The sequence below is a fragment of the Amphibalanus amphitrite genome, unplaced genomic scaffold, assembly GCF_019059575.1.
Source record: "Amphibalanus amphitrite isolate SeventyFive unplaced genomic scaffold, NRLGWU_Aamphi_draft 000475F_arrow, whole genome shotgun sequence".
NCBI classification, from domain to species: domain Eukaryota; kingdom Metazoa; phylum Arthropoda; class Thecostraca; order Balanomorpha; family Balanidae; genus Amphibalanus; species Amphibalanus amphitrite.
Window position 1 is genome coordinate 104,152 of NW_024881969.1, and position 22,215 is coordinate 126,366.

Here is a 22,215-nt window from a genome sequence, read left to right on the forward strand (position 1 = left end):
TTGCCGATGTCATAATAACTCATCGTTTATTTACGGTCACATCTCAACATCATACATTACGTGTCAGACAAGGCCACCACTACCAACCGGGTCGGTCGGAATCACAGCTGATTGCTGTCAAGCAACTACACACAGCCTTTATTAGGCAATGGGAACCACCCTTTCACAAGTCCGTATTTCATACAAGCGCGATATGAAACCAATGCGAGTCATCCTATCACTGGTAAATACCGATACCAACTGAAATGTCAGGTGTGTGCCTAAAATTTCAAGAAACATCAAGCGTAAAACAATGTAGTCAATGAAAGCGAGATAAAAACATGGCTGCAACCAAGTTGCATTACAGAGCATATCAGCCTCAAAACGGACGAAAATCGAATTGAAAAGTTAAAAAAGTTTTTACAAAGGTGTAAGTAGCTATAAACGACTGCATAAACCTAAAGGGTATGCAGGTCAATAATAGAAATGCCCCGCTGTTGGCCATTTCACTCACAACAGCAAACAGCTGTTTGGAATTGAATTTAGACACGTGTCGTCAGGGAGCGTCAAAGTGAAATCTCACAAATACATCAAAAGCATGCCCACTTCGTCGCGCGACTATCTAGAAACTTCATGCAACCTAAAACCTACATCGCTTCAGCTGAGAAGCGTCATAAAATACTCGGCGAACCAGTTCAGTCAGGCTGTGGAGAGGGTGTGGGATCAGGCACCTCACCAAACGGGCAGCACGCGGTGTGTGCGTGCGGCGCGGCGCGTCCACATAGGCTTCACTTCACGCAGCGGACTGCGGTTGCGGTCTGCCCAGTCGAAGAACCGTTCGCCGTGTGACTGACACAGGAGCAGCAGCGCCTCCACATCGTCCGCGGCGCTGTGGCTCAGTGCCGGCGGCACGCCGAACCGGCGCTCGTAGAGGTCGGGCAGCGCCAGGGAGGGTTTCAGGCCGCCGCCAGCGGTCGCGACACCCTGCTCCGGAAACAGCCGGCGCCGTACGCGCGGCGGCGGCCGCCGGTAGCGCGGCACGTGGTCACAAACGACGCAGCGCGCACCGTCCGCGTGGCGACAGCGGATGGCGCGCCGGCTGCCCACCGACGTGAACTCGAACTCGCCGATCGCACGGTCGCACTCGTCGAACGACACCCACATGCCCGGATTGCAGACCAGGCAGGAGTCGTCGGCGGCCTCGTGGCAGCAGGAGAGGGTGGTCGGGTTGAGCGCGTACACGGTCGGCGCGCCAGGGGCGCGAGGTGGCTCCGGTCGGTCGGTGCCGGCGGCCACGGCGCGGAAAAACGCCAGTGAGTCCACGCACAGCAGCTCGCTCGAGTCGAACCACGTCTGCGGCAGAGGGCGCGACCAACAGTCAGCGGCAGTCGGTGCGGCACAGCACAAAGGCACCAGACAAAGGTGTCGGCATTCAGCAGTCAGTAATAGCTTGGCTGTTATCTACGCTTAACCGCCAGGGCGAAAATTTTGTTGGGATTAGATCCACGATTCAGGCCCTGAATCGTGGATCTAATCCCAACAAAATTTTCGTCTGAAGCCCCTGAATTTCAGGGGCTCATTTCCATTCCCAAACGAATCGCCATTTTACACTGTGTACCTATACAGTATACGTGGTAAGCAGGCGTCCTGGATGGCTCACCAACTGGTCAACAGGGACACTTCCGTCATCCACCACAATGGTTTCAGTATTCAAACCCTTTGCTAGCCCATAGCTATGTCACAATTTACCTACTTACAAATGTATTTGCACAAGCCTAGAATCAAAAAGTTAGGAACAACACCCATGTCGCTCAACTAATTAATCCGAACTTCAATGCGGCAAAAATGTAAAACTAACCAATATTGGCAACGGACAACATACAAAAGACCGACGGAGGCTGAGGCCTTCCGCCCCTATACGGTACTTAAAACCGATCGATTATGTGGAAGTGTGATTATCTGTATCATAATAGCGACAAATGACAATCCTGACTCCGCCGACAGGGGTATTCCACGTCAAATCAAACACCGAAATCCGTCATTCCCTTCGATTTTTCTGAAAATTTGTAGGTAGACTGGGCATGGTTCAAAACTGAGTTGCGTATAATATTTTCGAAATTTGATAACGTATCGCTGAGATATAGGTCATCAAATATAGAGAAAAATGCCACGCATCAATTTTTTAAATGGCTATAACTCTGGTTCCTTTTCTGGTATCAAAATGATATTAACAGGGTCTTATAGGCCATTGATAAGGCTTTGATTTTTAATTATAAAATTAAATTGAAGTGACCTTGAAATGCATTTGACCTTTAATTAAAACAGAAAAATTTAAATAGCAAAAAACACGTCACCTTCGATTTGGGTAATTTTTACATATTATGTCCGTCACAATGTTCCTAACCATCTGTGAAAAAAATGGAGTGGGCCATTCATAACTTTCGCGGCAAACGCCGTTTTCATGCATCAACATCACGCAACCGCGCGTGACCTTGAAAGGCAGAGTCAAGACATGCTTGCTTGTGTACACTTTCTGAAATGAATGATTGCTGATTAGTGATATCCCAAACTCTGCGAGAATGGAAATGCATAGTCATCGTAGTCAAGTTTTCACGTTCCATAGTAAAAGTGTCTCAGGCAAACGGTATTTTGCGGTGAATTTTGAGCCGTGTGGAAATGCATCATGAAGTAAATTCAACGAAAACATTATCACGCAACGATATCTTCACGTCTTTTGATCTTCACTATACGAAAGAACATACATTTTTTTAGTATGTATGGGAATTTCTAGTTAATCCAATAATAAATATGGCAGTTAGAGGCCTCAGCTAAGAGTAACATGTCGCCGGCTGAGGCGGGCTCGGCCGATGCGGGAAACGCAGCATTGGCAGCAATCACAATTTTGTGTTTACACGTTCATATTTCAATTGTTTACCAACCGATTTTCAAAATTCTTTCACCATAAGATTGCCTGTACATTTCTTAGTCTTCTCACAAAATTTGACGCGAATCGAACGTAATCAGCGGTAGGGAGCGCGATGTAAAGACGGAACCGTTCCGTTCCGTCCCGGCACAGTCTACAATTCAGGCGGCGCGTAGCGGTCGGCGCCGGCTGCCGAGTCGCCGCGTCGCTGCGGCGACAGTATGTTCACTTTACAACGCTATTACTAGAGCAGTTGTGAACCGATTTTCTTATTGCTTGCACGATGAGATGTCCAATTCAATTCTTGACAGGTAGCCATAATTAATTTCGCATTCATCTTATGAGATATTGGCGAAAAAACAGGAGGGGTGGGCGAAATTCGCTCTTCCCCCTCCACTGCGCATGCTAACATACGTTTGCATATGTGCAATTTTTTTCAAAACTTATGAATGGCCCACTCTAATTTTTTTCACAGGTTGTTAAGAATATGGTAGGCAATAAAATATATGAAAATGAGCCAAATCGAAGGTGACGTGTTTTTTGCTATTTCAATATTCGTGCTTAAGAACAGAGTTAAGCAACTTTCAAGGTCATATATTTAAGTAGGTGCAATTCTAAACAAATGCTTAAGAAATTACCTAAACAGTAAGGTTTATTTCATTCAAATCAAACAAGTACAACCAAAGTTATGATCGTTCAAAAATATAAAGATGCAACATTTTGTAAAAATTTGATGCCCTATCTTTAGAAGACCTGTGGTCAGAATGTGCAAAAAACATCAATGTAATGTCCGGGGCCACACAGGAACTCGCTCACAAATTTATAATAAAATCGCTGATGGTAAGGTGCAAAACAGCCGATTTTTGTTCGATTTGACGTGGAATGCCCCGACAGCAGACTGGTATTGGATCAAATAACACCAGTCAAGCAGGCCGGTGGCAGCCTAACGATCCCTCGCAACTCACCGCTGCCGGGAGACGGCAAACTCAACGCTACTCAACACTGAAGAGAAAACAGCGACTCATCTCAACTTACCACCGGCTGGGACACGGCAACTCACAACAACTCACAACTCACCACCACCCACCGCGGCTTCTCACCTGTTTGGCATGCAGCAGCTCGGCTACGAGCAGCGGAAAGTCGTATCGGTAGCCATTGTGCGCCACCAGGCACACGGGTCCCGGCAGCCGGCGCAGGTACGCGCGCAGCATTTCGGCCAGGTCGCGATCAAACGCCGAGTGCGCCTCCAGCGTCTCGTTGTCGAGCTCTGTCCAGGCATCGGAAATAACACTTTAGGGAAGCGGCAAAACAAATATCGTGGAAAATAATTAATAAGACGCATTGCGCTGAAACTGACTGTAATACTGAGCGTGTTTGCTAGCGATTCACATTTTCGGAGCGTCGTCGACACTGAGGTGATAAATGATTAGGTATGCGTCAAATAGTAAGATAAGTTATCATTAACATTTAACTACGCTCAACGCTGTGCCTTCACGGAGTATCTCCTTCTTGACGAAACCTAACCGATTACAAACACGATCAAACAAGCACTCGCAGAGCTTAAGCTCCACTGAAAAGACCCAAGTTGTTTTTTGTCATGACGGTACGGCATAAGAGGTGTCTGAGGGCGGTTTGTTACCGGTAATATCGGTGACGATCGCCGGTATCTGTTTGCGCGGACTGACGGCGAGCAGCAGCGAGTTCCGCACGCGCGGCGGCGTCGGCACCGGCAGCGGCTCCGTCGGCGCGTCGTCGTCGTCGTCGTCTTCGTCCGAGGTGTCGTCTGAGACGGGCGGGGTGGCGCATCCGGCCACCACCCGCGGCCGGGGCCGGGCGCGCGCCGCGCCGGCGGCCGCCAGACGGTCTGCGCACGGTCAGCGGGCACGGGTCAGCACAGCCGAGCGGTCAGCGGGCACGGGTCAGCACAGCCCAGCGGTCAGCGGGCACGGGCAGCACAGTCGAGCGGTCAACGGGCACGGGTCAGCACAGTCGAGCGGTCAGCGGTTCTATGTCAGCAGAGCTGAGCGGGGTTCAAATGCGCGCCAACCCCTTGAACGAGAACACACATCGGCCAGAATGAGCACAAACGCACAGTGAACGCTCCCCGAGAATCACGGTCCACACTCGCCAGGGTACTGCGACTAATTAACTACCTTTTCAATGTGCAACAGGGCCAAAAGACCACCATTTACGGCAAAACGGATATACTGGACTGAGAGAGATGGGGGGGGGGGGGTGAACTGGGAGAAAATTGCGACACTTTATGAATCTTGTATATCTACTATGGATTTCAAACAATCTGTGAGCATCTTTATCGTCCTTCTCGTACTCGCCCATTCGTTCGATTCCAAACAAACCTCGTCACGTCCTGTTTTTGAAAATACCTTATGTTTAGCACTACGGTCTGTTACAAAAATAGGGACTTGTCACTGATGAATACTACAATGTCACTAGAACCCAGTTTGAAGGCTAGTCGCGGGTGGCACTCATACGTTACTTTCCGACGTTTCCTGACGATTGATGACATTAAAATCAACGGCAAGTGCCTTCAGTTTTTATTTTTCGCTCTTACCGATTACAAAATGGCTGGGTGTGTGTTCAAAACTCAGTGCCAAGGTTTGGTTTGAAGCAAACAAATGGACATTGAACAACGAGACATAGCCTTAAAAAGAGACTTACAGAAGGCTTGAAATCCATACAAGATTAGGTTGATAAGCCAGGATAGAAGTCCTAAAAGAGAAAGGACAGTCATCGTCATGATGGGGTATACAAAATGGAATCATTTAATCATACCATGCACGTCTGTTCATAAGTTGGGCTTCAGGGCAATGTGTGTGGAATAGAAAGGACTCTGACCTGATGAAGTATGTTACATTAGTATGAAGAATTGCCAACTCAGAGGGATACTGATCGAATAGACAAAGGCTTTATGTAAAACCCTCCAGCCATTTACGAGCCTCAACACCGGCGCGAAATCAACATATACCTACATACACCAAAAGTCCACACGTGTTACACCCTGGACCCATTCCACATCCCCGGCGTTCCCCGGCCTCCTCACCATGCTCTCTGGTTGGCCGCTTCGGCGTCACGCGGCCCCTCTCGTTGGGCGGCAGATGCTCGAGTATTCCGGGACCAGGCGCCGGGCGCCGGGGCTGCGCCGCGCCGCAGCCAGCCGGCCGCTGCACAGCTACCAGGGAGAGCTCCATGATGCGCACCGGGTAGTCGGCCGGCTGGCTGGGCAGCCCCGTCCCCTCCAGGTCGAAGAAGACGAACGTCTGGATCCTGGCCGGCGCGGCGCCGGTCGCCATCCCGTCAGAGGGCGCCCGACGGGGCCGTCTGGAACAGAGCGGAGCCGAGCTCAGCAGCGGTCGCACCAATACACAATGAACGCGGAAGAAATTTGCAAAAGCATGGCAAGACACGGAATAACTTCGATGGAAACGCATAAAAATTCCATTTCATTAAAATGCTATGCCGAGGTCGATATACATCATGAACGAGAACACCAAAAGTCCTAAGCAGTTAAGCTTTGTAAGAATGGAAGATGATATTAGGCATGAAACATAGCTAATAGAATATAAATACTTTTCAGGTGAGTAATTTGTGGGCCTTGTCCGGCCTTGTCAGTGTAAAAATATACAGACATGCCAGATAAAAACTTCCACAATGCGCATGAAATTCTTTCAATCATAACTCCTAATCAGGGATATCCTGGCCATCGCCGACTCCGGTTGGCTTCGAGTTAGAGCAAAATGACTCGGAATTTCCGACAAAGTTCAAACTATACAGAGTCTCGCTTTGGAATAAATACTGATTTTGACAACTCTGCTACCAGCTCCAGCGCTCGTTTGCGGTAAATTATCAAAAAAAAAAATAGCCCCTAAGCCACACAAGGACAAAGGAATTCACCGTAAGACTCACAGCATTGAAGACCCCCCCCCCCCCATTTAAGGCCTCAGAAAAGACGTAGACTGAATTTGAAAGATAGGCGCCACTGGAAAAGAAGAACTACTTAAGATCTACTTTTAACGACGGTGCCAATCTGCAATCACTCACAGGTCTTGTCAACAGATATCTACTTCGGAATGGAGAGAGGGGACGAAGGGTCGGCAAAGACCATACCATGCTGAAAATACCAGAGAAGAATGGGGAGAGAAGTCTCGAACATTCCGACGGGGAGCGATCACGATCAACCTGACCAACAACAACAAGGTCGGTCAGGACATTCACAACACGATCCGTCGGGAGACAGCAGACACACGCTACATTTTCCCAGAGCAAGCCAAGTGGAATTGGAGCAACATATCCAGTGGAAGTATTCAGTCTCCTGCTGAGCTTCATGGCATCAAAAGCACGCTGGGACAAGCAGTCTCTCGCGTATTCAGAGAGACCAGTAGTCATTCGTGTTGATTCCAAGGCAGTGCTGACCCAGGTGAGTGGAGGCGTCGGATCACAGAAAACTCAGCTGGGAGCAGTGATCTCTGAATGGTTTATCTTGTGGCTTACATAGCTTTGGTATAGATGCTGCTATTTCATACCCCCCAAAGCCAAGGAATTACAGGAAACATGAGGCCAAGAAATCACACTGCAGGCTGCAGGTGTCGGCTCATCGTGGAATCCCCAGAAACGAGAAGGCAACTGAGATGACGAGAGGAGCCTATTTCCAACAGGAGGCGCCAGCAGATGCCCACACGATGACAATTATGGGTGCCATGGCTAGAACAGCTTCAGGGACATGGCATCAAATATGGCCATCAGCCTCTAAGTTTGAGCAAATCTTGGAAAGTAGATGCCGAGTCCCATCTTCAGCGTGGCCAGGAGTTCAGTAGTTAACCAGCACCAGTTAAAGTTGCATGCCAATCAGTCTAAGATGATACGGCAGTACCTCCACTGCATCAGCTGACAGCTGTGCCTGTATCAATATGTGGGCCTGCACTGATCGGCCGCAACTGCTGCCTCTGGACAGTGGAGACAGCGGTGCTTCATCTATAGGGACCTGGAGGCACACCTGACTGAACATCACAACCTACTGTTTTGGTGTCCGTGTGGCTGACTTATCTTATCGAGTTCAGGAATTGAAGGCCACTAGGTCTGGGGTACACTGTACATTTTACAGGGTTGCGGAGTTGCGGACTGCGGAGTCGATGAATTATCGGTAAAATCGACTTCAACTCCGGGCAGAACTGTCAACTCCGAGTCTCCGACCGACTCCGGTCTCCGACTCCACAGACCTGGTAGGTTCGCGGAGCCGATGAATTTCCGTTAACTCCAACTCCGGCTCCAGCTCCTAAAATCGACTCCAACTCATCAGTGCCGTTGGCTCCGACTCCGACCGACTACGGCTATGGCTACGGGTACGGCTACGACTTCGCAGCCCTCCTGGATCCCCCTATCTTGGAGCCCCGAATGTCAAGTGATGAGCAATCATGAGCTTCAAAAGGAATATAGTGAGTGTGGAAATTGGACATCTCTCAACGGCTAACCATGCGATGGGAAGGATGGAGCCCAGCTCCCGTACCTACACATCGGAAGGGCTGGCCGGGAAGCAACGGCGATAAATTGCAAGGATGCATACCATCAATTGAGACATCCAGCGTTTCTCACCATGCCTACCCTCTCGCACACATGAGCAGGGTGGGCTGGGACCGGCACGACGGCAACAGTCACAAAGCCGCGTGCCCGTGGGGTCGCATCGTCATTAATGCTTGCCCACATCTGACCATAAACACAGCAGAGCGTTACACAAGGGGGGACCGCGATTACCGCGAGTCAACGCATGGGCGCCCAGTGGTGTGCAACATCGTACACACGGTGGGGCTCCCTCTGATAACATGGAGAAACCTACATATGGCCTTGAAGAAAACAGTTCAGGTACTGCGATGCAACTAGTCTGGCGGTATTGATATACCTATGACTGCATTCTCTTTCCTGGCCCAGGCTGAGGCCCCAACCCAAACCCATGTTACGGTTCGTTCAATCTTGATTCTCTAAAGCTGAGCTCTGTTCGCCCCCCGTTTATTTATCAGCAGGCTGCGACCATGCTGCTATTTCTTGGCTCCTCATTGGTCGAATTCAAGTGGTCTATTCGTTAGACCAATGAGAGGCCAAGATGCGCCAGCACTTCCTTATATGGGGAAAACCGACAGCACGCTGATATAACACGCGCACTGCAGCGGGTCTGAGCCGAACACGAACTGCAAGAGGGGCGGGGGGGGGGGGTTGAAAACAACAACCCCTGAGATCTCGAAAACGGCGCAACGTAGCGACAAACGGTAAACGGCGTTAGATAGGTGGAGATGTTATTTAGAGGAAATACTAGGTCATTTTTGTCTCAGGTCAAAAACGAGGTCACCAGAGGTCACCAAAGACAAAATGTTACGATTTTCACAACAGGAATTTCGCGGTAGTTTTTCTTGAATAACTTGTCTTGCACACAAGATAGAGGATCGATTCGAACGCCATCGTTCTTAGCTCGTCAAGGCGCATCGAATGATATATTATATGACCTCAAAAGGTCAAGCTGAAAATTTGACCTCAGGTCAAGGTCATGACCTGACCAAAATAGGTCATGTTGCATATCATTCGATCCGCATTTACGAGAAAAACACGATAAACGTCGAACGGAGTCTCTATCTCTATTCAATCTCAAGTTATTGAAGAAAAACCGCTGGTGACCTCAGGTGACCTAAGATGACCTGGAGATCACCTTCCAAAGGTCACAAGTGATATGTTTCGGTGAAATCACCAACAGGGACCTGTAATACTATGATCCTGAGCATATTGAAGTCATAGGATGGCATTCAGAGTAAGTTGAAATTTCTCCCATTGACTTATAATGGGCCGGTCGCAAAAATGACCTGACCTTAGGTCATCGATATAAAATTCTGAGATAAACAAGTTGTAGCTCGTGATGACTTTACTATTTCCTGTGGGTTTCAAGATCATATCTCAACAACTGTGGGCTTGGTGGGATTGCATACTTCGAAATTTACGTTTCGAGGTAGGGTCACTTGACCTGACCTGGTGACCTGACCATAGGTCACCTGGGGTCAAAATTTTTACTCAAGGTGTGCAAAAGTTGGGAGAACAGGTATGGAAAATTTGGCGCTCGCGATTTGCGAAAAACCACAGGGGGGGTTGAAAACAGCCCCCCCCCCCCTGCAGTGCGCGTGATAAAAACATCGACCGAACAGGGCTCAGGTCACATATAAATATTCTTCTTACCAAGGCTTATAAAAGCAGTGCTATTCGCTGTCACTGCTCTAATCATAACAAAAACTGCAAACAACAACAAAAAACAACATTCGATCAACATCCTCCAAACCTACCGTATTTACTTGCTGTGTCAGTTTAGCTGTTTGCAAGGCCCTAAAACACAACTGTAAACAAACAAGGCTGCTCCAGCTCGTTTGTTTACAACCGCGTACGCTTCGCTCCGCCCATTATTTAACAGCCCCGCCGCTCCACGCTCTTTTGGGAGAGACTGGGGAGGAGAGGGAGGAGGGGGAGGAGAGACGCCGCGTCGCTTGTTGTTTTTGTGGTTGTTTTTTATCACAAAGGTACTACATAAGAGTTGTACTAAATTTTACGTCATTAGACCACAGGAGGTACACACAGCAGGTTATCAAAATTTCGCAAAAATAACCATCGTGCCTGCAAATGAGATTCTATGATAGATACTGAATGTTGTTTTGTGACATAATTGGATGGTAGCCTTAGGTAATTTTAAAGAAAAAATTAAGCATAGACTGACAGGAATTTTAGCCCAATATGATTCACAAAATGATAATGACGTCACAATACCTTTTTATTTAACACCCGTCAAGACTTCGGCTGCGGCGTGAGCCGGCGCGCGTATTTACAAATTGCAACCGAGCTCCGCCGTGGGGTAAGGTGGGCAGGGGTTTTCGCACTACGGCTGCGGTTGAACTACGCGTATATTCGAATGCAGTATGAGTAGAGCATGGGTCCCGAAAAATTCTTCAGAAACTAGAGAAATTCTCGCGGGGCAGGACGTCTGTCAAACTAGCAGCGAGTCCAGCAGCGAGAAACGGGCCATCCCGATTTAGCTGAAAATTTGCTCACAGAGCCTTCTCAGCACGCTGATTCCGAAAATCATGGTCTCTTGGGTGGGAATCTTTACCGTTCTCGAGATAGAACCCTCTAAAGTTTTCGACACCCATGACCGGGCCATCCCGATTTGGCTGAAAATTGGCTCACAGAGCCTTCTCAGTACGCTGACTCCGAAAATCATGGTCTCTAGAGTGGGAATCTTTACCGTTCTCGAGATAGAACCCTCTATAGTTCTTACCACCCATGACCGGGCCATCCCGATTTGGCTGAAAATTTGCTCACAGAGCCTTCTCAGCACGCTGATTCCGAAAATCATGGTCTCTAAGGTGGGAATCTTTACCGTTCTCGAGATAGAACCCTCTAAAGTTTTCGACACCCATGACCGGGCCATCCCGATTTGGCTAAAAATTGGCTTACAGAGCCTTCTCAGCACGCTGATTCCGAAAATCATGGTCTCTAAGGTGGGAATCTTTACCGTTCTCGAGATAGAACCCTCTATAGTTCTTACCACCCATGACCGGGCCATCCCGATTTGGCTGAAAATTGGCTCACAGAGCCTGCTCAGCACGCTGACTCCGAAAATCATGGTCTCTGAAGTGGGAATCTTTACTGTTCTCGAGATAGAACCCGTTCGAGTTCTTACCACCCATGACCGGGCCATCCCGATTTGGCTGAAAATTTGCTCACAGAGCCTTCTCAGCACGCTGATTCCGAAAATCATGGTCTCTAGGGTGGGAATCTTTACCGTTCTCGAGATAGAACCCTCTAAAGCTCTTACCACCCATGACCGGGCCATCCCGATTTGGCTAAAAATTGGCTCACAGAGCCTTAGGGCTTAGTTCTCAGCACGCTGATGCCGAAAATCATGGTCTCTAGGGTGGGAATCTTTACCGTTCTCGAGATAGAACCCTCTAAAGTTTTCGGCACCAAAGACCGGGCCATCCCGATTTGACTGAAAATTGGCTCACAGAGCCTTCTCAGCAAGCTGATTCCGAAAATCATGGTCTCTAGGGTGAGAATCTTTACCGTTCTCGAGATAGAACCCTCTAAATTTCTTACCACCCATGACCGGGCCATCCCGATTTGGCTGAAAATTTGCTCACAGATCTTTCTCAGTTCTTAGCACGCTGATTCCGAAAATCATGGTCTCTAGGGTGGGAATCTTAACCGTTCTCGAGATAGAAACCTCTAAAATTTTCGACACCCATGACCGAGCCATCCCGATTTGGCTGAAAATTGGCTCACAGAGCCTTCTCAGCACGCTGATTCCGAAAATCATGGTCTCTAGGGTGGGAATCTTTACCGTTCTCGAGATAGAACCCTCTAAAATTCTTACCACCCATGACCGGGCCATCCCGATTTGGCTGAAAATTGGCTCACAGAGCCTTCTCAGCACGCTGATTCCGAAAATCATGGTCTCTAGGGTGGGAATCTTCACCGTTCTCGAGATAGAATGCTCTAAAGTTTTCGACACCAAAGACCGGGCCATCCCGATTTGGCTGAAAATTTGCTCACAGAGCCTTCTAAGCACGCTGATTCCGAAAATCATAGCCTCTAGGGTGGGAATCTTTACCCTTCTGGAGATAGAACCCTCTAAAGTTTTCGACACCCATGACCAGGCCAGCCTGATTTGGTTGAAAATTTTCTCACAGAGCCTTCTCAGCACGCTGCGGCTGATTCCGAAAATCATGGTCTGTCAAATCGACCGGGCCATCCCAGTCAAATCGGGATGGCCCGGTCATAGGTGGTAAGAGCTTAGGGTTCTATCTCGAGAACGGTAGATTTCCACCCTAGAGACCACGATTTTCGGAATCAGCGTGCTGAGAAGGCTCTGTGAGCCAATTTTCAGCCAAATCGGGATGGCCCGGTCATGGGTGGTAAGAAAATTAGAGGTTCTATCTCGAGAACGGTAAAGATTCTTACCCTAGAGACCATGATTTTCGGCATCAGCGTGCTGAGAACTAAGCCCTAAGGCTCTGTGAGCCAATTTTTAGCCAAATCGGGATGGCCCGGTCATGGGTGGTAAGAGCTTTAGAGGGTTCTATCTCGAGAACGGTAAAGATTCCCACCCTAGAGACCATGATTTTCGGAATCAGCGTGCTGAGAAGGCTCTGTGAGCAAATTTTTAGCCAAATCGGGATGGCCCGGTCATATGGGTGGTAAGAGCTTTAGAGGGTTCTATCTCGAGAACGGTAAAGATTCCCACCCTAGAGACCATGATTTTCGGAATCAGCGTGCTGAGAAGGCTCTGTGAGCAAATTTTCAGCCAAATCGGGATGGCCCGGTCATGGGTGGTAAGAACTATAGAGGGTTCTATCTCGAGAACAGTAAAGATTCCGACTCTAGAGACCATGATTTTCGGAGTCAGCGTGCTGAGAAGGCTCTGTGAGCCAATTTTCAGCCAAATCGGGATGGCCCGGTCATGGGTGTCGAAAACTTTAGAGGGTTCTATCTCGAGAACGGTAAAGATTCCCACCTTAGAGACCATGATTTTCGGAATCAGCGTGCTGAGAAGGCTCTGTGAGCAAATTTTCAGCCAAATCGGGATGGCCCGGTCATGGGTGGTAAGAACTATAGAGGGTTCTATCTCGAGAACGGTAAAGATTCCCACTCTAGAGACCATGATTTTCGGAGTCAGCGTGCTGAGAAGGCTCTGTGAGCCAATTTTCAGCCAAATCGGGATGGCCCGGTCATGGGTGTCGAAAACTTTAGAGGGTTCTATCTCGAGAACGGTAAAGATTCCCACCCAAGAGACCATGATTTTCGGAATCAGCGTGCTGAGAAGGCTCTGTGAGCCAATTTTCAGCCAAATCGGGATGGCCCGGTCATGGGTGTCGAAAACTTTAGAGGGTTCTATCTCGAGAACGGTAAAGATTCCCACCTTAGAGACCATGATTTTCGGAATCAGCGTGCTGAGAAGGCTCTGTGAGCAAATTTTCAGCCAAATCGGGATGGCCCGGTCATGGGTGGTAAGAACTATAGAGGGTTCTATCTCGAGAACGGTAAAGATTCCCACTCTAGAGACCATGATTTTCGGAGTCAGCGTGCTGAGAAGGCTCTGTGAGCCAATTTTCAGCCAAATCGGGATGGCCCGGTCATGGGTGTCGAAAACTTTAGAGGGTTCTATCTCGAGAACGGTAAAGATTCCCACCCAAGAGACCATGATTTTCGGAATCAGCGTGCTGCAGGGGCGGATCCAGGAAAACTCCAAGGGGAGGGTCATGAATCGAAGTGGTGCCCCTACCTATACCCAAAATTAAAAACTCAACGGATTTCGTCCACTTCATTTTGGTGGTGCCCCCATTTTCTGTTTTTTTTTTCTTTTTAATTTTTATTTTTAGTCAGTATCTTAACTTTTGCCACAACCACATTTACCAATTGTAAGCAAGTATATATGAATGTGCTATGTGTATATATGTTGTGGACGCTGAGTAGTGAGTACTTACCAGGAACGTTATCAGGTAAGCGAATCGTTGTCAGTCCGACGAACTTGACCCTGGCGTCTAAAGGGTCTGTCCTTGACACTTCAGGCTTGTCAGGGGCACCAAAGTCCTTCCAGGGACACCACAAACCTGTCAGGGGCACCTACGGCCTTGTAGGGGCGCCACAGGCCCGCCAGGAAGCAGGGGCACCACAGGTCTAGCAAGTATACACGACAGGCCTGTCAGGGGCACAACGGGCCTGTTGGGCCCATGAGCACCCCTAGGGGCAGGGGCACCACAGTCCTTCCAGGGGCACCGCAGGCCTGTGAGGGGCACCAGCGGCCTAGCAGGGACACCAGTCAACACAGGCCTGCCAGGGGCACCACAGACCTGCCAGGGGCACCAGAGGCCTGCCAGGAGCACCACCGACCTTGCAGGGGTAACTTGGGCCTGTCAGGGGCACCACGGGCCTGTCGAGAGGCACTTCAGGCTTTTCAGGGGCACCATAGTCCTCGGCCGGGCGCAGGGGTAGCAGGGGCACCAGAGGCCTGCCAGGGGCACTACAGGCCTAGCAAGGGCACCACTGGTCTATCAGGGGCACCACGAGCCTGTCCTAGCCAGGCATCTCAGGCTTGTCAAGGCCCAGGGGCACCACAGGTCTGTGAGGGGCACCAGCGACCTAGCAGGGGCACCAGTCAACACAGGTCTGCCAGGGGCGCCACAGACCTGCCAGGGGCACCACAGACCTGCCAGGGGCACCAGAGGTCTGCCAGGGGCACCACCGGCCTCGCAGGGGCACCTTGGGCCTGTCAGGGGCACCACGGGCCTGCCGAGGGGCACTTCAGACTTTTCAGGGGCACCAGTCCTCTTAGGGCGCAGGGGTACCAGCGGCCTAGCAAGGGCACCAGAGGCCTGCCAGGGGCACCACAGGCCTAACAAGGGCACCACGGGCCTGTCAGGGGCACCTCAGGGTTGTCAGGGCCCAGGGACACCACAGTCCTTCCAAGGGCACCGCAAGCCTGTCAGGGGCACCACAGGCCTGCCAGGGGCACCACAGGCCTGCCAGGGGCACCACAGGCCTAGCAAGGCACCACTGGCCTGTCATGGCCGGGCACCTCAGGCTTGTCAGGGCCCAGGGGCTCCACAGTCCTTCCAGGGGCATTACAAGCCTGTCAGGGGCACCAGAGGCCTAGCAAGGGCACCACAGGCCTACCATGGACACCACAGGCCTGCCAGGGGCACCACCGGCCTTGCAGGGGCGCCTCAGGCCTGTCAGGGGCACCACGTCCCTGCCGGGGACACTTCAGGCTTGTCAGGGGCGTTACAGTCCTGTCAGGGCCCAGGGGCACCAGGCCCGTGGTGTCCCTGCTAGGCCTGTGGTGCCCCTGGTGGTCCTGTGGTGCCCGTCAGGACTGTGATACCCCTGATAGGCCGGTGGTGCCCCTGGCAGGTCTTTGGGCCCCCGGGCCTCAAGGGGGGGGCCATGACCCATGTGACCCCCCCCCTTGGATCCGCCCCTGGCGTGCTGAGAAGGCTCTGTGAGCAAATTTCCAGCTAAATCGGGATGGCCCGCTTCTCGCTGCTGGACTCGCTGCTCGCTGCTCGCTGCTAGTTTGACAGACGTCCTGCCCCGCGAGAATTTCTCTAGTTTCTGAAGAATTTTTCGGGACCCATGCTCTACTCATACTGCATTCGAATATACGCTTGAACTACCGTATGTGGTAGAAACTTCAGGACGATGGCGCGTTTCATACGAAATCTGGCGCAATGTTTGTTTGCTTCTGACTTGTACTGTTATTGCTGTGAATTCTTGAAGTGGGAGTTTTTCAATAACAATTTGTGGATTATTTGAGTTTCTTTATATACCTAAACATAATACTGATATGATCAATTACTTAGTTTGGGAATTGATACACATTTTGTAGAGATTTGTCTGACAAATGGTGTAACAACCTCAAGCCTATCATGATCTGAAGCTGTTGTAACAAATCAAAATTGCTTTGATGTTACATAGTACCTACCTTCTTGGGAAGACTGGAGCATGGTTCAAGATAATGCATAAAAATTCAAGATTTGTGCGAAAGCTTGTGACTGAAGAACGAAAACAGTTCGATGTGATGGCTCAATCAAACGTGGAAATGGACGACAAACGTAGAGTTTCAACATTCCAGCATGTGAGAATAACTTCAGAAATTCATAGTTCTTGTAGTATTGCATTCTTCTCATGTACATTTATAGGTTTTGTTAGGGTATTTCAAATTCATTGTGTCAGTTGAGATATAGATGGATTGCGGAAAAAAATTTAAAATCATTGCATGGTAGCTAGGTACTTGTTCAGTAAAAAGGTATGTGATGAATGCCATGTGAAGGTTTTATGATTTAATATATGGTCGTTGTTGTACCTACCTACAAAAATGCAAGCTTACTAGCAACTAGTTTCTGAATCAAATCAAAAGTATTTGCCATGAATGTAAATATGTACCCACCTGCAAAGTATGTAAATAAATTTGTGTGATGTTGACCAGAGAGTTTTATCATCTGGGCATTTATGTCGCTTCTTACATTAGGTGTTAAGCATAGAAATTAAGGATGAACTTTGTGCCAGCCAATATCTTCAATGCACAATGTATGTAGCAGCATGTCTGCAACCCTCACTGATCCTGCTATAGCTATAGGCATTTGGCACCAGCTTGACCAAGGGCATGAACTTCGCAGTTGCACAACCTTTTGTCATGTACCACCAGTCACTTTTTTACTTAAGGTGCACATAGCAGTGCACACAACAATGTGCACAGGGCCTAGCCCTACACAAAAACAACATGATTAGTGGGCACTATGCACAACATTGTACCCTGATTATTTGAATATTTTGACCACTCAACAGTCAACAGCCAGGAGATAATTATTGAATATCACATTTATTATACATCACTTGTCAAACAAGAGCATGATGACACACATTTTGACAAGCAATCATGATAGTATTCCAATAAGTTGGACAGTCACCTCCCTGGGCGTCATTTTTCCAGGAAGGTACCTCTGCAGGTGTTGTGGTGGTAGGCTAGGTTGAATTGGGTTAAGTTAGGCGAAGTAAGGTGGTTAGAACCAGGTCAGACCCGGGCCTGGTCAGGTTGATTTAAATCTTTCATGCTAATTTGACATAGATACCTATTACCTATGTTTTTGCTCCAGCCTGAATTTCATTAGGTATTGAGTTAATTTTGCTTTATTTTTATCTGTCTTGTTTTGTGTTTTTGTCCCTTACATTTTGCCCCATAGGCAAGGGTGGAGCTTTTCCAAGGAAGGTGGTGGAGCATGATTGGAGGCGCTCAACCAGACGGCATAGGAGGGCACGATTTCTGAACGCGCACTGATACCTGATTCAAGCCACGCTGTCTTCATGCGGGGCGGCGCGCTACTTAAAAGTCCCTAAAAGAACGGGAAGTGATGCCGATAGAACCTTCAATCATTCTGGGCTAACGCTTATGACTTGGAAAAAGTCGCGATCCCAATTCAATCGAAAACCTGTGGGCTCTTGTTCAGCAGGAGGTTTAGGTTTAGGTTTAGGTTTATGTAGTGGGTTAGGTTTAGACACAGTCTATTCAGGACCCACATCATACTGGTTTGGGACAAGATGACAGGTCAGGGTGCAGCAGCCCGATGTCGGTCCAGCAGATTTTTGAAGTGGTTTGTAGATGTTGCAGCCACAACTTCCTCTGGTAAACTGTTCCAGGCAGTAACCACTCTGTTTGCAAAGAATTTGGCCCGTGCTTGACTGCTGCATCTTCTTTTTGCGAGCTTTAGGTGGTGCCCCCTTGTCCTGTCATCAAAGTTCCTCTCGAAAAACTGGTTTGGATCGACAGCGAGTTTACCTGTTAGGATCTTGTAAGCTTCTATCAAGTCACCCCTGCTGAGTCTCTCTTCAATGGTAGGTAGTTCCAGCCTTTCCAGTCGTTGATGGTATGGAAGATGTTTGATTTCACGAACCAGTTTCGAAGCACGCCGTTGGACTTTCTCTAAGGCTTTAAGATCTTGAATTAAATGGGGTCCGACAGCACTCAGGCAGTAGTCAAGATGAGGGCGCACATAGGATGTGTACAATGGCTTAAAGTTGTTCATGTTGAGGCTAGCAAAAGCAATTTTCAGTAATCTTAATGCTGAAGAAGCTTTATTGGCTGCTTGATAACAGTGTTCAGTTGCTTTGAGGGAGCTTGTGGTTATCACGCCAAGATCACGCTCCATGGTAGTTGCTTTAAGTTCTCTATTCAAACCATTCTCTGTCATGTAATACCGGTTATGTTGGTTTGACAAACCACAATGCATTATCTTGCACTTGGCAACATTGAACCTCAGTAGCCATTTCAGTGACCACGCACACAGAGCTTGTAGGTCGGCCTGCAGTGCAGCTACGTCATCATCTTGTCGGATTGGTCGATACACTTTGGCGTCGTCAGCGAACATTTTTATGCTACTTTTGATCTCTGTTGGCAACTCATTGACATAAACTAAAAACAATGTTGGACCCAAAACAGAACCCTGTGGTACGCCACTTTTTATATCCACTGAGTTCGAAGTAATATTTCCTATAGTCACATGTTGTCGGCGGTTGTGCAGAAAGTCACAAATCCAGTCTAACAGTCTTCCTCGTATTCCATAGCCATACAATTTCTTCTTTAGCCTTCTATGCGGTACGGTATCAAACGCTTTCTGAAAATCCAAGTATGCTATGTCCAAAGCATGTCCGTCATCCAATGTTTTGGTCCATTCTTCCATTGCTTCAATCAAGTTGGTTTGGCATGATCTTCTCTTTGTAAAGCCATGTTGGTGTTTTGAGATCAGGTCATGGTCATCCAGGTGTTCAACAATGCGTTTTCTAACTATTCTCTCCAAAACTTTACATGGTTGACTTGTTAAACTGATGGGTCTATAATTTCCTGGGGCTTTTTTTGACCCTTTCTTGAATAGCGGTGTTACCCTTGCTTCCTTCCAATCAACTGGTAGCTTGCCCAAGTCCAAGGTTTTCTGAAAGAGGCATTTCAGTGGTCCAGCCATTTGATCTGCACACATTTTCATTACACTGTTGGGTATGCCATCTGGTCCTGCCGACTTGTTGATATCTAGGGCTTCTAATTCCCTGTGCACTTCTTGTAGTGTTAGTTCGATATGCTCCAGGATATTTTCGTCCTGTACACGAGCTGGGAATTCTGGAACTTCAGAATCGTCTTCTTCAACAAATACACTTTGGAAGAACTTGTTTAACACTTCGGCTGCTTCCATGTCACTCTGTGTCAATGTACCGTTTTCAGTTGTAAGTGGTCCAACCTTTGGCTTCAATTTCTGTTGTGACCTTATGTACCTTGATATACTACTTGGGTCTTGTTTTGCATGTTCAGCAATCTTGGTTTCGTGCTGACACCTTGCTAGTCTAATAAGACTAGTTGTCTTGTTTCTCTGCACTGTGTATCTCTTGTAGTCCTCTGTAGCTTTAGTCCTTCTGTACTCTTTCCACAAGCTGTACTTTAACTTTACAGCCGCTTCAAGCCGTTTAGTCCACCACGGACTACGAGGTATGGTGTTCTTTTGATGTGACAAGGGTACATGTTGATCAATGCTGGTATTAACAATATCCTTTATCTTGCTCCAAGTTTGCTCTACTCCCATGTTTTCAAGAGTTGACCAGTCTATTTGACTAAGGTCATCAGACATTTGAGCATAATTACCTTTCTTAAAGTTTCTACGGGTTGGTTTGTCTTGGTTCATTCTGTTTGGTCCCTTGCTAATGTAGACGTATTCCCATGTGATAACACAGTGATCACTTTTACCCAGTGGGTCAGATCCCACAATGCTTTCAATGGCATTTTCTTCATTTGCAAATACTAGATCTAGCAAGGACGGTTCATTTCCTTCTTTGAAGCGGGTGGGAAAGTTGACACATTGTAACCAGAACAAGTCATTGACAGCATCAAAAAATCTTTCTTGACTTGATCCCTCAGAACCATCAACTGAGCCAGTATCCCAATCAATCTGCGGGTAGTTAAAATCACCCATTACTAATATATGCTTGGTTCGTGTTGAAGGAGTTTGCTTCAATAAATGGTTTAATCCTTCATTGTACTCAACAGAACTGGCTGGTGGCCTGTAGCAGACACCCACTAACAGTTTTTCTTTGGATGACAATTTGACATAACACCAAACAGACTCTATATTGGGGCTGCTCAGCTCTGGGCAATCTGACACCTCCAGGTCACATTTAACAAAGAGCATGACACCTCCTCCTTTTTGATCTTCTTCTCTGTCATATCTGTAGGCAGGGTGATAGCCTTGTAGAACAATTTCATCTTTTGTCCACACTTCCGTAATCCCTATTACATCTGGTTTGCCTTCATCAATACGCAGTCTCAACTCACTCAACTTGTTTTTAAGACTATTGGCATTTGTGTACATACATTTTAAAAACCTTCTATCTTGGTTCTGCTTCGCGCTAGCGAGGGACGACCTTGCCTCGAAAGATTTTGTGGGTTGTTTTTCCTTTTTGCTCCAGTTCCATCCTCAACTTTTTTTGAGTTTCACGATCTTCAGGCGAGAGGTCCCTGGTCAGGTAAACATTCAGGAAGCCCACTTCTCTCAACTTTGTTCTCTTCCTGATCAACTCATTAACAATTTCTCTGTCTTTCACTTTCACCAGCATCAGCCGCTTCCGTGCATTCGTTCCTTCATTTTCATTGTTCTCAGGTTTTTTCCCTAGTCTGTAGATGTTGACTATTTCTACATCCTGTTTGCCTGTCAGTGAAGTCACTAATCTTTGAAATATTTCTGTGTCATGATGTTTTCTTTGCTCTGGATTGTCAGACTGGCTTTCTTCTATGTTGTGCAGCAGTATGTTCCTTTCTCGAGCATCCTGTTCTGCCTTGTTTTCAACTATCTTCTGCAGATTTTTGGCACTCGTTTTCAGTTCTGCTGTGTATTCTGGCAGTTTCTGCACCACATTAACCTGTTCCTTGATCGATTTTTCAACCCGCTCCTGTTGTTCTTTCACGCGCATCATTACGTTGTTTTCTAGAGCTTGGAGTTTTTGTTCTATCTCCTTTTTGAACTTGGCGTCGCTCAGTGCCTGCGTAATTTTGTTCTCAATGTTCTCCATGCCCTCACGGAACTCTTTTCTCAGTTCAGCGATGGGTATAATGTTTGGTCTACACTCCATACACACCCATAGGAAGTCGAACTCGGACAGAGCCCTAAATTCCTTGTCAGATAGCTTCTGACACTTAGGATGGTACCACTGCCTACAAGCATCACACATAATACTATCATCCTTAGCCAAAATTTTCAGCCCACATTGCTTGGGTCCCCCCTTGCACACATACCTTTCTTTCTTCTTTTTCCCACTTGGTGACCAACCACTCACTTTTCCTCCACCCAGATCAACATCTTCATCACTTTCCTGGCTATAATCACTCTCACTGGACACATCCTGCGATCCATGCCCTCCAGTTTTGTCTCGGGATGTTTTGGCGCTTTCTTCTTCTTTTTTATCGGCACCTTCCTTACCAACTTGTTGCTGGCTGCTAGTTGACACGTAACGCCCCCTAGTGGTAGGTGCTTTTGAACTCATGGTGGATGATTTCTATAACCTTTTTACTTTTCTTCTTTGAATAGCTTAACACTTCACTCAATCAATTTGAATAACTTGACACTTCACTCAATCAATCAGAGCTCCCATGCTCTCAACTGCTGACCTTCACCGGGCTACAAATGTGGCGCACGTCAGGCTGGGATGGAGGATTCCCGGATGAAAAGTCAAAACGTTAAAAGTAA

General features: G+C 48.0%; 1 protein-coding gene across 1 annotated transcript; it reads right to left on the minus strand.

The window, feature by feature from the left end:
• Positions 1-396: 396 nt before the first annotated feature.
• Positions 397-21,910, minus strand: LOC122392224. Its single transcript, XM_043386854.1, has 6 exons — positions 21,765-21,910; positions 5,964-6,241; positions 5,582-5,632; positions 4,542-4,766; positions 4,003-4,169; positions 397-1,332 (listed from the first exon to the last, which is right to left on the minus strand). Exons 2-6 carry the CDS (start codon positions 6,211-6,213, stop codon positions 712-714), a joined length of 1,314 nt encoding a protein of 437 aa, XP_043242789.1. The 5' UTR covers positions 6,214-6,241; positions 21,765-21,910; the 3' UTR covers positions 397-711.
• Positions 21,911-22,215: the final 305 nt, after the last annotated feature.

What these genes read in the sequence shown, in the direction of transcription:
- LOC122392224 (XM_043386854.1), bottom strand. Translation starts at nt 6,213, where the DNA reads ATGGCGACCGGCGCCGCGCCGGCCAGGATCCAGACGTTCGTCTTCTTC. An exon ending in GTATGGATTTCAAGCCTTCT is followed by an intron (nt 4,767 to 5,581) that starts GTAAGTCTCTTT and finishes GACCGTGCGCAG; the next exon opens with ACCGTCTGGCGGCCGCCGGC. An exon ending in GATCGTCACCGATATTACCG is followed by an intron (nt 4,170 to 4,541) that starts GTAACAAACCGC and finishes ATGCCTGGACAG; the next exon opens with AGCTCGACAACGAGACGCTG.